Source organism: Ursus arctos, unplaced genomic scaffold, assembly GCF_023065955.2.
Source record: "Ursus arctos isolate Adak ecotype North America unplaced genomic scaffold, UrsArc2.0 scaffold_15, whole genome shotgun sequence".
NCBI lineage: Eukaryota > Metazoa > Chordata > Mammalia > Carnivora > Ursidae > Ursus > Ursus arctos.
This window is the reverse complement of record NW_026622819.1, coordinates 24,523,585-24,539,829: the sequence shown is the minus strand read 5'-3', so window position 1 is coordinate 24,539,829 and position 16,245 is coordinate 24,523,585. Positions and strand designations below refer to the sequence as shown.

General features: G+C 44.7%; 1 protein-coding gene across 8 annotated transcripts in view; it reads right to left on the bottom strand.

Moving 5' to 3' along the window:
* The window catches only part of PDZD2 (PDZ domain containing 2), a 379,909-nt gene that overhangs the window by 43,864 nt on the left and 319,800 nt on the right, over nt 1–16,245 (bottom strand). For all 8 annotated transcript variants that reach the window (XM_057312176.1, XM_057312177.1, XM_057312178.1 and 5 more), the window contains one exon: nt 3,211–3,322. In XM_057312176.1, the coding sequence (XP_057168159.1) occupies nt 3,211–3,322 (112 nt within the window). The remainder of the gene's footprint in view (nt 1–3,210; nt 3,323–16,245) is intronic.

Genomic DNA, 16,245 nt, shown 5'->3' with positions numbered 1-16,245 from the left:
TTTAAAAAGATCACAAACCCAGGGCATTAACAAGGATAAATCAAAAATACCAAAATTAAAAGGGAAGCCTGCTGGCAAAAAAAAGCAGTAGGAAGTAAGGAAAATTCAGGTTGGAATAGCAGGAAAAATGTTGTATAAAATCACTTTAGTCATTCTGGAGCCAGAGTCGGCAAAAATCTTAGTGGAAATGGCTGGAACTTCTTTACAGAACCTCCTTAATAATTCATGACTTACTAATTCATGGCCAGATTAATCCCTCTTGGCATGCTTACTCATCTGAGAAAGATTTATTAGAAGAAAGTGCCTTTTGAGCTGACAGGGAGGCACTTGCCTCAACCGAAGAGAAACCACATTCGGTAGTGTCTGCAGATAACACACTGACAGGTGAATACCAGACTGACTCGCTTGCAGCAAATGGGAAATAAATAGCCAAGTTTACGGGACAAATTAGCAGCTGATCACATTAAAATCTGCTGTATTCAAATATCTTTAGACTGAACATATTTCACAGCATTGCATGAAGACCCAGCTCCGTAAGCCACTTTCACAGGTCTCAAATTACTTTTCCAGCCTTATCTCCCACTGCCCTGCTCCGTGAATTCGTGGCTCTGGCCTGCGGATTCTCAAAGGACACGATCTGTCCTCCTCCTGCATCCTTTCCAAAACTGGGGAGCCTATAAATATCGCCTGACATTTTATCTCACTTTGCCGGCACCACCGTCTCCCACCCCGAGGGGCTCCTTACCCCTGATCTCTCTGACAAGCTCTGCTGGATTCAATCATGGTTCCTGCTGGATTACTGGATCTTCCAGAAAAGCCGAGGAGGAAAAACAGTTGCCAAAAACTTCTCTAACCAATTTTCCCCCATTGTCCCTAAACATTTCTCGTGCTTTTTCTCTCTCGTCTAGACCACTGGTTGCTTCCTCTTGGGTTCTGTCAAATCTTGCCAAGGTCCTGGCTCTCCTTCATCTTGTGTCCTCTGGATGCCTCCCCTGAGTACCACGACCCAGAGAGACTTCCATCTTCCTACCTCTGGTGCGTGCCTTATCATGGCGTAAAGTTCTCAAGAATATTCTTGTCCGAACCTATTCAAGCGTCTTCCCCTCTCGAGAGGGAAAGAGGAGACAACAATGATAAGGTTGCAAACGACGGTGATGAATGTGATGTTAGTGACGGCAGTGGTGGGGTGTCTGCCATATTCTGCAGGGGCAGTGCCACGGTCCTTCACATACGCTGATTTACAGAATAAATGTACATTATAATCCTCACTCTGCCCCTGAAGAAACAGAGACCCAGAGAAGTCACGTCACTTGTCGCAGGTCACACAGCCCCTCATGGCAGAGCTGAGAACTGAACACAGTTCTACCTGACCTCATGCCTGTTGGACAAATTTGCTTATTATGGCCCCAGGCGTCTGGGAAGGACCGGAAGAGAGGGTGACATCCATTTGTGGCAAACAGTAGCCAGCTGTGGATTTACTATTCAGCTGAACGTGCTGCTTGTTCTAAATTAATAGGAGAGACAGCATTAGAGAATTAGGATTTGAAAGGTCCCCAGCTATACCCCCTCCCCATATCTCTATCTATAAAGCCCCAGGCTGGGGAGTAGGATTCTTGTCAAGATTCTCAGGAAGCCACGGGTGGCTAAGAACTACCTGGGAGGCAGATCTTTCTGCTGGCACTGAATGAGTGACCTTTGGGATTCCCTTAACTTCTCTGGTCTCATCCATAAAATGAGGAATGTGACTGCACAGATTTCAAAGGTCCCTGATACTTCCCCAGCGCTCTGTGGCCCTCCTGGGAACTGTTTATAAGGTGTGGATTAACTGCCAAGACAGCTGACCTAAAGATCTCCATCCGCTATGCCCTGTGACGTCCAGGCCCCAAACACACACAGGAATTCAATGTATTTCTCTCTGTTATTCCTCAGGGCTTTAGGGGAGCTGGGGTTTAGGGGAGCTGGCCCTCCACATGAGGGCCTTAGGCACGATGTCTCCCCTCCAACTTATCAGCCTCTGGCCGTGTCACTGTGTTGTCGCAAACCCGCGTTCAGGTATGTACGGCCTAACTATAATGAGTTACAAATGCAGACTAATTCACTGTTACTCGGGTTTGTCAAAAGAAACAGATGTATTTTAGGGTCCTGTACCAGTCACTTTACCTGAGAACACTCAGCAGAGGGCCAGCCTGTGGGGTCCTCGTTGGCAGGCACAGACACCGCCCCTCCGCCCGGATTTGTGCGGACGAGGAGACTGGCGGGTTGTGGAGGTTACCACGCCGTGCTTGGGCGGGCTGCTCGTACCTGTCTGTTTGTTTTTAATCTGCTCGCCCTTTCAAAGCCAGGATTATGATCTCCTTTTTTTCAGGTGAGGGAGAGGAAGTTCAGGGTCTTAAGGTGACCGGCCCAAGGTCACATGAGACGCCTTTGCCTTTCATGGGCAGGCAGCAGGGGCTGGCTTCTCCATCAGGCCAGCAGTCACCGTGCGAGGGCCCACAAGAAAGTTTTAAGTATAAACATCATAGTAATGGAGAGATAAATAAGAATCCAGCTTGCATCTTTATACGAATGCAGCCACAAAATACAACTTTCAGGGTTTTTTTTTGTTTGTTTTTTAATAGGGGAAAGAGCCCATCAGGGAGTTAGTGCCTAGGACCCACAGATCCTAACGGGTGCCTGCACGTGGCCTCGGCTTTCAACAGGAACTTTCTTTCTCAGGGCACAAGCCAGCTGCTAGGAGCTTATAACCAAGAAATGTGAAATCTCTTTGTTCTCAGAGCTGCAACTCCCATCCCATTTTCCCACCTGCTTCTTTGAGATGCAGATTTAACATTAGGTAAACAGCGCTTTACCCCTGGTTCTGGTGGACCGAGGGCCTGGGGGAGACTGCCAGGAAGATAGGCCACTAGGAATATTCCACAGGGCATGGATCACCCAAGTTCTGTGGAAGTAAATGAACCATAGACACAGGAAATTTAGGTTTGAGCAGAGACAAACGGAGATGTTGACATTCACTTCATTATGACTCAAATAAAAATATTCACCTGGGCAGCCGGGCTCAACGCAGTTTATGCATGGGGCATGCGCTCTCTAAAGGAAAAACAATTTGGAGGCTGTTAACTGGAGAAAAGAGCTCATTCTGTTAATGACTTATCTTTGCACTCCTGAGGCTAGAAGCTCCCTTTCAGACAGGCCGCAAAGAGTTCCACTCACCTGAAAGACGACTCTTGAGTTTCATTTTACTGCTGCCCTGTTTGGGACTTTCCAGGTTTCCCTTGGACTCCTCGGGGCCACCCGAATCTTGGGGCTCATCTGTCCCGGGCATCTGAAATGCAGAGAACACCGAGCTGATGGGAGAGGCGGGCTTGCAATCATTGATGAGATCCCCTCCCAGAAGTTATCTCAAGGCTTGAAGATCAGCAGTACAGGTATCACGTGAGGAAAAAAAGCTTCCCGGGATCGAAGCACCGGCCCTCAGATAACCTGGAACCATACAGCCTTGGGCCGGCAAGTCCCTCCTCAGCGTGCAGGCCCTGCACAGCATAGAAGCAGCAGGTTTCAAAGTGGAAATGGTCCCAGGGGCCACTTCATTTCTGGAGGAAACGGTCAAGGTCACGGGGCGGGGGGGGGGGGGCGGTGAGGGTGTCACGAAGCCACAACGATAGCCCCGGCCTCTTGCCTTGTGGACTAGTGCTTTTTCCTATAACGCGAATTGCAAGAAACATTAAGCCAGAAATTTAAACTCAATTCCAAAATACAGTAAAACGTTAATTTTTTTGGCAGCCAAAAACTACACCCCTTGGGTCAACCATGCTGTCTGTGTGCTATACTCCTGAGTACTGATTAGCTCTGCTCAGGTCACGGGCAGGTAGCCCCAGAAAGTCAGCCCACACGTTGTACTCCTCTGCTACCAGACCCCAAGAGGTGATGCAGAAAGAAAGGTCTCAAGGGTCTATAGGGTCCACTGAGAAAAGCCAAAAATGCTAAAAACAACCCCAAAAAACTACATTTATTAGAGAAGAAAAAGAGACTTACATGCTTGAGAGTGTATATAAAAAATTTGGGAAGTAAATTTACATGTACAAAGCTTAAGAGATACATCAAACAATGAGTTTTCCCATTTGAAATTTTATTTTCCTTTGAGCTTCTGAAGGGAAAAATTCATATTAATTAAAACAGGTAAGATTCATGTGAAGAAACATATATGAATTTAAAAAGACATAGACGATATCTTGAAACACTCATGGTCATCAAAAAATCACATAATTATAATGTAAAAAAAACCCACCCCAAATCCTGAATGTTAACTGATAATAAAAATTATACACTGTATATCAAATTCAGTATATGAAAATGCATAAAGTAATCTCCCAGATAAACCCCACCTCCTTCTAAGAGGTAACTGTTTATATGTAAATTTTTGTATTTTAAGTAGGCTCCACACCCAACATGGGGCTCGAACTCATGACCCTGAGATCAAGACCTGTATGCTCCACAGACTGAGTCAGCTAGATGCCCCTATATGTAAATCTTATATGTAATATAGGAGATTTGCAAAATTCCCCCTTCCCCCTCAAGTTCAAGTACCTCTCTGGATGAGAAAGAGGGCAAAAAAAAAAAGGTCTGAGAAATGAGGAGTTGCAGGCAAGTTGAGGAAGGGGCCGTGGGAAAGCAAATGAATCCCGATACATAAAGATAAATTGGGTGAATCCCTATTACAAGGTCGGGGATTGGCAGGTCTCCAGGTTTAAATTACGAAGTAAAGGCAAGAATGGAATCCTGAGGATGATTTTAGAGATTCTCAAGAGGGATGTCTTTCCCAACCCCGAATTGTAACATTTAATTCACACCCAGTGCAAAATGAACCCTCTTGGAGACCTGCCAGAGATCTGAGGCGCAGGAGGAGACATGCAAATAGGAATAATCCAGAGAGAAGCCTCAGGGCCTCCCCTTTGCTTAATTCAAAAGCTTCATGGAAAGAACCTGTGTCCGGACTGTAAACAGCAATTACTGGAGACTCAGTTAAGTTCCTGGTTCTTCCTCTCACACCCCCTGACCCGGGCTATCAGCCCTCGGAGAGGGCATTCCTCAGCGGGTTCGTCATTACCTCCTCGGTGCCCAGTCAGGGGCTGGATGACTCCACAGCGGCCAACGCCCAGACCCTCAGAAAACAGGTCCAAGGAGCTCGTGTCAAGGGAAGCAAACAATCCTGGCCCACTGTTTCTGGACTTAGGAAGTTTCCTTCTTCCATTTTTCCTCTGTTTTTCTGGCGTGGCCCCAGCTTTTCACGCGATCGGAGGGACTTTGGAGATGACATAAGCCCTCATAGGAGTAACCGACAGGAAAGTGACCTGCTCAAGGCTTTTCAACTCGTTACAGGCAAGGCTGAGACTCCTCAGTCTCCTGATTTTCAGCTTCATGCGTCACGAGGATTTTCCCTCCCTACATTCTTAGATGTTTTTTAATTAAGTTAACACTTTGGATGATCGATACCGTACCATACTGTAGAGTTCGTATTCCTGACATTTTTCCCATTAGATGTTCGCAGCAAATATGTGCCCCAAGGTAAAAAATATTCTCTCCATTGACAGATGAGGAAATGAATGGAGACCCCGAAGTAACACCTTTTTGTTTATAACATATATCCGAGATCTAGGCTAGATCACGTGTGCAGAGAATGAGCGTGCAGGATGAGTGGCGTAGTTTTACAGGAGCGAACACGCACTGTGTCAAATCTGTGCTCCTGTGATGCGAGCCCAACTGCAGCCAACTCTTCTTTATTTTCAGAATCTGAGAGAGGCGGTTTAGAAGTAAGAGAATCACAGCCTTAAGGAATAACCTTCTTCTTCTTTTTTTAAAATCTCAAATGTGCCAAAGAATGAGATGACATTTGGTTTCTATAATCTATAAAATACCATCTCTTATACCAAGGAAATCTTACGCGAAAGATGGTGTGTGTTGCATTACTACGGAAAGCCCGTAACTAAAACCAATCAGAACGGACCTAGAGACATCTCGAAGAGATGCAGACGGTAACACTGTTGAGCTCAAGGCAGTAGCGTCGGATTTCAGAACCCCTGGAAAGTGTTTGCATGGGGTTCCGAATTTAAACAGAACCTTTTCCTCTTGTAACAGAAAACAGCCTGTCACGATTTGAGGTGGTTCGGAACTCAGGGAACAGGCAGCAATAATATACAAAGTGCAATTTTGACCACAATGCTCCTCTCTTCAGTCTTCTGACTGTTGTCGGAAAATGCCCACACTCTAAACGGTCCCTTTGCTGTATTTTAATTTTTTTAGATGCACAGAACAAATCAAACTGTTCTGGAAATGATGTCATTTTAGTTTTTCTAAAATGAAATGTGCAAAAAGTTCTCCTGGAAAGCCTTTGGTTCCGCTGGTATAATCTATTATTCATCAGCAATTTCTAATTCATGTGTTATACAACAGTGCCATTATATTAATGGAATCTAATATTATTTGCCAATTTCCAAGTCAGAGCCTTTCTGTTTGGACGGTTTTCTACACTTGCAGCCTATGACATTCTCTCTCACTGCAGAAGAATATTTAGCTTCTGGTTTTATAGTGAGGTGGTAGAGCAGCTGCCTGGATACAAATCCTGGTTTATTAGCGATTTAGGTACATTAGTCATTCTCCTTGAGCTTCAATGTCCTCATCTGAAAGATGGGGTTTAAGAATTAGGTGATAGTTGTTTTTTTTTACTTAAGATTATTTATTTGTCAGAGAGAAAGAGAGAGAGCGAGCGAGCACATGCACAAGCAGGGGGAACGACAGGCAGAGGGAGAAGCAGGCTCCCCACTGAGCAAGGAGTCTGGTGGGGGACTTGATCCCAGGACCCTGGGATCATGAACTGAGCCGAAGGTAGACGCTTAACCGACTGAGCCTCCCAGATGTCCCTAAGTGATAGTTTTCTGATTAAAGATGGCAGATTTCCCTTTTTTTCTCATTTGAAACCACACTCAAGTGACAGAGAAGAGATATTGAAATGAAAGACATAATCTCACAGGGCAAAGAGCACAAAAGACAGCAACAAAATTCTGGAAACCGGTATGCAGATGAATATGTGAAAGTGGATCCAACTTGAGAAAACTGAATTCTAAGCTGGGATCAGAGAAAGCTCAAACGCAACCCAGTTTGAACAGAGAACTCCCCCCACAAAGCTCAGGAGTTGCCCATAAAGGGTCTCGGGAAGTGGGGATGTAGCCAGGCTGAAGCAATGGCCAGAGTGGAAAGGGACTGACGCAGGTGCTCAGAATGGATCTGATTCTGAGGAGATTCCCAAGCATCAGGAATGACCTGGACTAACTTTGGAGTGCAACAGAATCACCCCGAGAGTTAATAAAGAACATGGAGGCCCAGGCTGACGGAAGCAGGGCAGGGCCAGGGCCTCTGTAGTTCACTACTGCCCTGGTTCAAACAGAGCCGAGCTTAAAAGGGTTTAAGGGGTTAAAATTACCTGGTAATGATCTAACAGGGTTATTATGAGGATTAAATAACACTGCACTTGGAGTACTAGCAGAGTACCCAACGTGCATCATAGAAGTAGAGTGAAGGTCCAGCTGAAACAAAACACCTTGAGCTTTCTCCCCACCAACGCTCACGGTGCCTCTAGAGTTGATGATTACGCAGCCTGGGATTATAGCTGTAGACTGCAGGGATAAGAATCTCCACTTCCTACCTACACATGGCAGCACGTTTAATGAATGAACAAAGCAAGACAAATGGTGACCCGGCACGAATATGCCATCTGCTGGATTCACGATGAGAAAAAAATTCCATAAAATTACTGCAAACCCATCAGCTGAGAAGACTGTTCCAAATGCGTGTACCTGGAAATGCATGCTTTCGGAAGCGAGGTTTTCACAGGACATCCAGGATGATCTGAGAACACACTCTGGCCTTATAATCAGAGTAGAAGCAGTGGCAGAGAGATGGTAAAGGAACGTGCGATGATGAACTAGAGGAACGGAAAGGGTTCCGTGAAGGAAAAGCGGAGCTCCTAGACAACAGGCCGTGCAGGTGAGAGGAGTCTGTGAGGCCTGGGAGGCCTGGGAGGCCAGTTCCTGACCACAAAGTGGGCGTCACACGAGTGGGGAGACACTTTAGTTTTTACTAGATTGGAGGGCGTGACTGGGGACTAAAGAAATCCAGCCGAGAAAAAGAGGCAAAAGCACGGGGAACGGAACGCAACGACGCTCCTATGGACGTCTCAGGCCCAGACGACAATGAGAGGTGGTTAAAAACTGCAGAGCTTGAGCAGGAGGATTTGGAAAACCTGTCGAGAGTGATCAGAATGTTTGGACTGATTTAAAGGTGAAGGGTGAAGAAGCCCAGAAGGAGATTTAAAAAAAATTCCTGGGTCAATTTTAAAGGGACACAGTTATTTTTGTTGGCCTGAAGGAAGTGGCCTGAGAAAAGTATGAGATTAGGACTGGAAAGGAAGCAAACATGAGACATACCAAGGGGAGCCAGGCAGGATGATAATAGGCCAGAACTTGATGCTGGTCCGGGGGGTGGGAGGGAATTCCTGGCTGGAATTAGGCAACTCAGAGGTGGTGGTGGTGGTGGTGAAGATGCATATGGACAACGGATACTTTAGAAAACAGAAGACTCGTTAATTCCGTATCTTTCACAATGATGAGCCCCACATGACTGAAATCTAGAATAGTATGTTAGGAAAAAAAAATCGATGTCAGAAAGCAAAGGAAGAAGGGAAGTTCAAATAAATGAATGAACGAATGAATGAATGAATGAATGAATAAAGCAAGCCCCCAGACTCAGCAAGCAGGGCTGGGAAAGAAGAAAGGAGTCCATTTAAACAGCAGGTTAAACAGAAACTCAAGTGAGTCTTCCCAAAAGGAGATAGATATGAAACTCTCGAGACATATCCAATTACTGCCCCAAAATATGTAGCAGAAAGCCGTGTTACTCAACTCCTGGAATGTTCAAAACCTGAGGAAAGACAAATCTCCAGGAGCAGGTGGCAGAAGTATGAGCCTTCCAAGCTCATTGGGGGGTAAGCTTCCGCATCATCAGCGGCAGGTCTGGTTCATGAATCTGCAGAGGGTGTTTTCCAGCTGAATAAACGGGGAGGAGAAACGCAGCTTTCTCTAGTCGAAGCCCTTCTCTGCACGTCTGAGAGGTGGTGGAAATGGAAAATGTGGCTCAGGACTGCAAACGCCTGCACCAGCGAACACAGAAGCTCTGTCAGAGGCACAGTCTACACCCGCAGTGCATCGGGGAGCCTCTACTTTCATCTCGAAGTGCAAAGGCAAATAAAGCAGATTCTGAATATAAACGAACTTGATAGGACCACAGGACACAGGACCAACTTGATTTCCCTCATCCAGATTGGGAGGAGGATTTCTGCCAGTTGCGTTTAAATTCATGGTTATGGACTCCAAATAACTGCCACAGACTGAGTTGTATTTAGAGAAGACAAGAATATTTTCATCAGCTGCCCTTTGTCTGATCTGACTGGGTCTGTTACGGGCTGCCGGGCAGCCATCCTCCACGGGGCTCTCCCATCTCTGTGTGGCCTGTGAGCAGCGTGCATAGGCCGTTTTTACTCTGGATTATCTATCTTTTCAAGGATGTTTGTAGAGCAAACCACCTGAAAGTCAAAGATAGTGTCTCTGAAGGAAGAGACAGGTTTGTTTATGGTCCAGTATAATAAAGATAACGTCTCTCTCTGGAGCAAAGGGCAGTCAGATTTGCTTCGCGCCTATCATAAAAGATGCTGGTTGCCAACAATCAGGTTCCTTAGCTGTGACACAGATCCCAAGCCTGTGCGTCTACTTGCACGCCTCTGTATCACTCCTATGGGACGTGGGGCTGCGGGGGACAGTATGCAAACATGATGCTCTAAACTGGGATTGCAGAAAGCCAACAGCTACTTGCTGTGCCATCAGTAATAAAGTTGTTTGTCTCTGACCCAGGAATCTCATGTCTTGTGCCAGCATCCATGAAACCATACTGTAAAATCTCAGACTTTTTACAGTTCTTGATGTGGTCTTTGGGCAAAATTAAATGAGGTTCTGGGAATAAAGTCTGCCTGGGACAACTGTCTAGGAATGAGGGACTGGCTCATTTTTCTAAATGTCAAGGGTATAGGTCCATTTAGTCTTTGTTCATTTACATTTCACTAAAAGAGAAAGCATACAAGAGACTTGCTGTTGAACAAATCCAACTTTCTTGGAGCTGAAAGAGCCATATTTGTTCCGGACAGAAATCACCCAGGCTGCGGGTGCTGACGAGCACAACCTCTCCCCGGCATCAAGAATCTCATTTGTGAAGATGGAGCAAAATAAAGAATAGGAGAAACTGCAGGAGGCTATCAAGTGCTTTGGTTTTTAACTGAAAAGGTGAAGGAAATTTAAGATTGGATGTTAATTACTTTTGATTTTAATGTCTTTGGATTATGACTTACAAGAAGGTTTGAATTTGTTGGGATTGTAATTATTTGAATCTCGTCATTATGTTGACATTTTTCTCTCTTGGCAGCACCTCTGAAAAGCTGCACTGGACAATGAGGCTAGAAATAATTTCAGAGGAGAAACAGCCTAGGATTGAGTTTTAGCTTCTGGTAAATTTTATTCTTCTGAAGGAGAGGAGCAAACCATCATTACCTTAGAGACAGGCCCCCTGGGTCCAAGTTAAAAGTCTAGTACTTAGAAATGTTCTATAACTGCTGTCCAAACCAGTTATGAGATCTCCTTAAACACACTGTGACTAATACAATGTTGAACCCTGAGCATCATCTGTCTTTCTCAGCAAACTTTTGAAGCCTTGCAAACAAACCATGCAAAGTGTGGCTTTCATCTCCAACTATCTCCATTACACAAGCAAATCCGATCCCAAGGAAAACTGCAGGAGGATGGGTTGCACCCAGTTCGTGCCATGTTTTTACAGTTCCCAGCACTTGAAAAAAAAAAAAAAATCTGCAGATGTGACAGAAGACATCCAAGCTCTAAATCCCTAGGGAGCTGTGCTGGCTCCTCCCCCTGGTCAGTATCTACAGGACAGCGGAGCGTGGCCATTTCCCTTTCATGCTTCAGTCACACTCAGATTATTTTGAGGCTGCCAAAGGAAGCTCATTTTCCAAATCTCTGGAGCAGATGTTTGAGTGACTGAAGGAGAACCAGATGGCCATCACAGAGGCCAGGGCTGGGAATGAATAACCATTCAGAAAAAGGGATCAGAACAACAAAAAATCAGCCCAAAGCAGCAAGAAGCCTGTGAATTGACTGCAAAAATTAAAACAGAAATCTACTGCTACACTAGAGTCACTGCTTTCCAACAAAAGGGACTCAGGACTGAAGAGGAAAACAGTGAAACTGAAAAGTAAAACTTGCCAGACCCCAGAATGTTCTAGCACACATAGAACGTGTGTGCAGAGCATCAGAGGCAGCTGGGGAAAAGCCACAACTGATGTAGACCCAGGCATTCAGGCTGGGGCTCTGAAAATGAAACAGTGTTGCCCTTGTTCCGAGCCTGTTTCTGGTTTCCTCCCATTGGTCATCCCCAAACAATGTGAATGGGCCTAATAGACTTTGTGGGTGATTATCTGGATGATTTTTACGTATACAGATTAAATAGATTTCTTAGTCCCTTGCAAAGTTGAGGCAAAGAAATCACCTTTAAGGATGTTGGAATGTAATCAGTCATTGGCCCACATTTGCCTCCCCTGTGGCGGGTTTGTATGTGTCACCATCCCAAGGAGAGGACAATGTCCTCAAGGGACTCAGTTCTTCAAAAATAACAGATGTGGATCGCAAGAAGGAGAATCTGCACGTTCCTCCTTGGTATTGATTTCAAATGGAGGCAAGGCGAGTGCAGACATTCTCTACAAAGCAGGAATCTATCATGCTCGCCGTGTTCCATGACCTAGTGGATGAGAACATGTTGAGCCTGGAGCTCTTCTTTGGCTTGTGGGCTGGCTACTAAAGGCAGATCTTTGGGTCATTTCTCAGCAGAAGCTGGCTGCCTGCTCTCCTTGGACATATTTCTGGGAGCAGGACGACTTTTTTTTTTTTTTTTTCTTTTTAGGGAGGGAGAGATGGCAGAGCAGGGGAGAGGGGGAGAGAGAGAGAGAATCTAAAGCAGGCTCCACAATCAGCATGGAGCCTGATGTGGGGCTCGATCCCACAACCCCGAGATCGCAACCTGAGCCAAAATCAAGAGTCAGATGCTCAACCGACTGAGCCACCCAGAGGCCCCTGATATTCTTTATCCTAAACTGCAAAACAAAAAAATTGTGTGTGTGTAGGAAAATCACAAGACACACAAAAAGTAGAGGTGGGTGAGCTGTCAGAAAAGAAAGACATGCTAAAAGAGACCCAAGAAGCAAACACGAGGGATGGAGGAAAGAAAACAAGGCATGAATTAAGACACTCCCATACAAATGTTTTCTCTCTGCAAATGTTTCGTTAGAGAAAGTTTTACATGATTATCTGGCTTAGAAAAATGGAAGATCATTTTAACTGAACATACCATTTAGGCGGGTTTTAAATGAAGGGTTACTAGTTGGGCTGAAGACACTGCAGCTAAGTGTTGATGTACTGGCAAGTTCCAGGGGGCACCCTGAGGCCTTCCGCTGCCTTTTCCAGATCAATAAGATTTGTACCCTCAACTCTTTATTTTCCAAGACTGGTACTAACTTCATGCTTATTTGCTGATATATATTTCTAAGGCTATGCACTTCTTGAAGAATCTGACTGGAAAGCTAGGGTGTGCTCATGGGAGCCCACACAGGAAGCAGGTAAGAGAGGCTGTCCCAGGCTCACACATGATCATCTATAGAGGGGTTGGCAAACTGCTGTCCGGGGGCCAAATCTGGCTCCAGATCTATTTTTGTAAATTTTTAGTGGAAGACAGTCATGCCCATTAGTTTACTTATTGCCTATGACTGCTTCTGTATTACAAAGCCAGAGGTGAATGGCTGCAACAGAGACTGGCCAGCAAAGCCTGGAATGTGTACGATTTGGCCTTATAACTGCTGACCTCTCATCTATAGGAATAGTTCATACCCTAGCCCTTCACCTCCCCTCTCAATCCCTATCCGAAGTCACTGTGAACAAACTGAGAAGTTTTAGGAAACATAACTTAGTAAGTTGAAAGGAAGGTACTGACAAGCAGAGGCATCTTAAGGAAGCTGCTCCCGGAGACAAGGCTTACTGGTCTACCATGGTATTTCCTCTAACAACATCTTTGGATTCCAAGCTTTGTGATTTTATCTTTAAATTTCATTTTTAAATGATACCGGTAGGAAACTCTTTGAAATAACAAGGGTTCTCTTGTTAAGATGCACATAGTTTGCTAACTGTCACAGAATTATTGGCCACCATAGAGCTGAGTTAATCAGATTGTTTTATTAGCAAATGTACCGCTTGGAAGAAATGGAAAAGATTTCACTTGTTGGATGGCCTTTTTTGTGATTGATGTTGGTAGCGAAAGGGGTGGGGGGAAATGACCTGGAGGAGAAAAGAAGACTTCTTGGGAGCGCCTGGAGTCTCCTAGCGGCTGGGGAGACTGTGGGTACCCTCAGTAGGGGAGCTGAGAGCAGTATGAGGGCACCAGGCTTCAGGAAACCTGTGAAGAGAAGGACTAGCAACAGAGGAGGAGAGGACAGGAAACTGGAGGTTTTGAAGGTAAACAAAATCTTATTCCAACTATTGCTTAGAATTGGTCCTGCCTTCACAAAAAAGGTGGAGAGGAAATTCTTATCCTTCTTTTCTACCACCAAGGACCCCTTGATCACAGAAGCCAGCACTCTGCCTGGTAGGCTGGCCCTGCTCCCTTCCTCCCCTGACCCATCAGTCATACTTCCTCCTGACTTTCCACCTTCAAGGCCACCTTTCCTGCAGCACAGCCTCTGGTCACTTCCCAGTGGGGCTACAGCAAAGGCCTCTACACCTGTCTCTGCCTCCACCACTGCTCTGCTTCTCTGCAGTCTAGCTGTTTCTCTACCTCACTGTCGGAGTAACCTTAAAACAAATACTCTGACTCTGTCACTCAACTTGAAAACCATTACTGAATCTAGTACTTGTAAGATAAGTCAAATTCCTTAGTCTGCAACTTAAAACACGGACGGAACATCTGTGCTTCATAGACTATCTGTTGATCCTTGAATGGGCCATAAAATTTCCTATTTGAGGACCACCGTGCATGTTGTTCTTCTGCTCTAGGGTATCACCCATTTCTGTGGGTGTTCCTATGGAAAATATATGGAATAGTCTAACACCACCCCATCCATTGAGCCATCCCAGATCTCTGGAAGGAATCAGATGTCCCTTCTCTGGGTCGATATGGCATATGGCTCCTAAGGATTTATTATATGGAAGAGGGGAATATAAAAAGTATAGTAATAACTATGATTCATTATGGAATATAATAAATCCTGTTAAGAGAGGAAGACTGTGTCTGTTATCTCTTTGTATCCCTCAGAGTCCCCAGCACAGCTCTCAGTAGCATGTGGATGGCAGTGCCAGGTGGGCTTTGGTCCAGTGTTGGCTCCTTCCAGGACCTGGCTGTGGGCACCTGCAGGGCCATGTTACCAACTTCTGTGGTTGTATCTGGTGTCAGAGCAAAGAGCATCAGGAAGAATTAGAGATGTTTTGGAGCTGAGGAGAGGATGTGTGTGTGTATGTGACATGCAGGCTATCTATCTGACTCTACTAGCTTAAAAGATAATTCCACAAATATCTATTAAGTAAATATGTCTGTTGCTAGAGGAAATAAGTTTGAATATCCACACAACAGCTTTACCAAAAATTTTTTGAAAACATCTACCTTATTTATAAATCTGGAGGGGTCTTTCTGATTTTAAGTGCTATGATATAAGAAACAGACAAATGAAATTGGCAATCAGAGAAAGTAGAGATGACAGAGGCTGGCACTATTAGAGAAGTCTCTTTGAAAGATGAGGGGGGCTTCAAAATCTTGATAGGCAGAAGTAGAAGGAAGGATATTTCAAGTGAAGGTATAAGAGAAAGAACCAGAAGGAAGAAGCATGGTTTACTTTTTCTGCAAATGTCATTTACTGAGATTAGCCAGTACTTACATAAAAAGCTAGGCAATCAATAACAAGCAAATGAACAGCAAACAAAAAGCTAGGCAAGCAGGGGCGTCTGGGTGTCTCAGGCGGTTAAGAGTCTGCCTTCAGCTCAGGTCACGATCCCAGGGTCCTGGGATCGAGCCCCACATCAGGTCCCTGCTCAGCTGGGAGTCTGCTTCTCTCTCTCCCTCTGCCACTCCCCCAGCTTGTGCTCGCTCTCTCTCTCTGTCAAATAAATGAAATCTTAAAAAAAAAAAAAAAAAAAAAAAACACTAGGCAAGCAAACAATAATAGGGGTGAGGAGAACTCTATTAATTTTAAACAAAACTATTTCTTTGAGAAATGTCTGCCCTGGATTCTACAGGGGAACTTCTGATCTCTTATCATTTGCTTTGTTTTTATTTCCAGGCTCTGGACTACCGTTTTGAATAAGATGTAGTGAAAAAAGGGAAAAACACCCCCCAAACTCCAAATCTTCCATTGCTCATTAGGTCTTCAAGCGAGGTGTGGTTTTTTTTTTCCCTAGCATACACTGCCTATTTGTCTAACTCATCTATGCACTGTCAAAGTGGTTTTGTCATTCTCCTAAAAAAAAAAAAACCAACACAATAACTGGAATTGAAACTAAGTGGGGATATCCTGTTTCTCTTAAGAGAGTAAGAATCTGACTGTATCAGCACGATCTCCATTTACAGTCTCAAAAGACACATACATCTCAAGGATTTCTGTTACCTTCAAGGCTGAGTGAAGCTCATAAGCAAATAAGATAGATTTCCGAAGCTATACGGTGCACAAATGAATCATATTACCCTGTTTTTTCCTCCTGTGCAACTGCCAGCATTCTGTCTAGGGCAGAAAAAGTTTTCATTTCAGTTTCATTTTGGAACTGCCTACCTTCCTCAAGCCTTAATATATTTGTCTTTATACATTTCGATGTGTGGATCACAGATTTAAACTCCCAAAGGACATATAAAACTAAATTATTAGTGGTGATATTTGTAAGAGGGAAATTCGTAATAGGGGGCAGGGCTGAAAGGCATCTTGGAATATGGTAATGGATTGAATACACGAGAGATTGGAACCAACTTACCTGAATTTGTAAAGTTGCGTCATGACTTCTATGGTGTTATTTTCACAAAAGAAATTAACAAGAGGGCAAAGAAATAGTATTA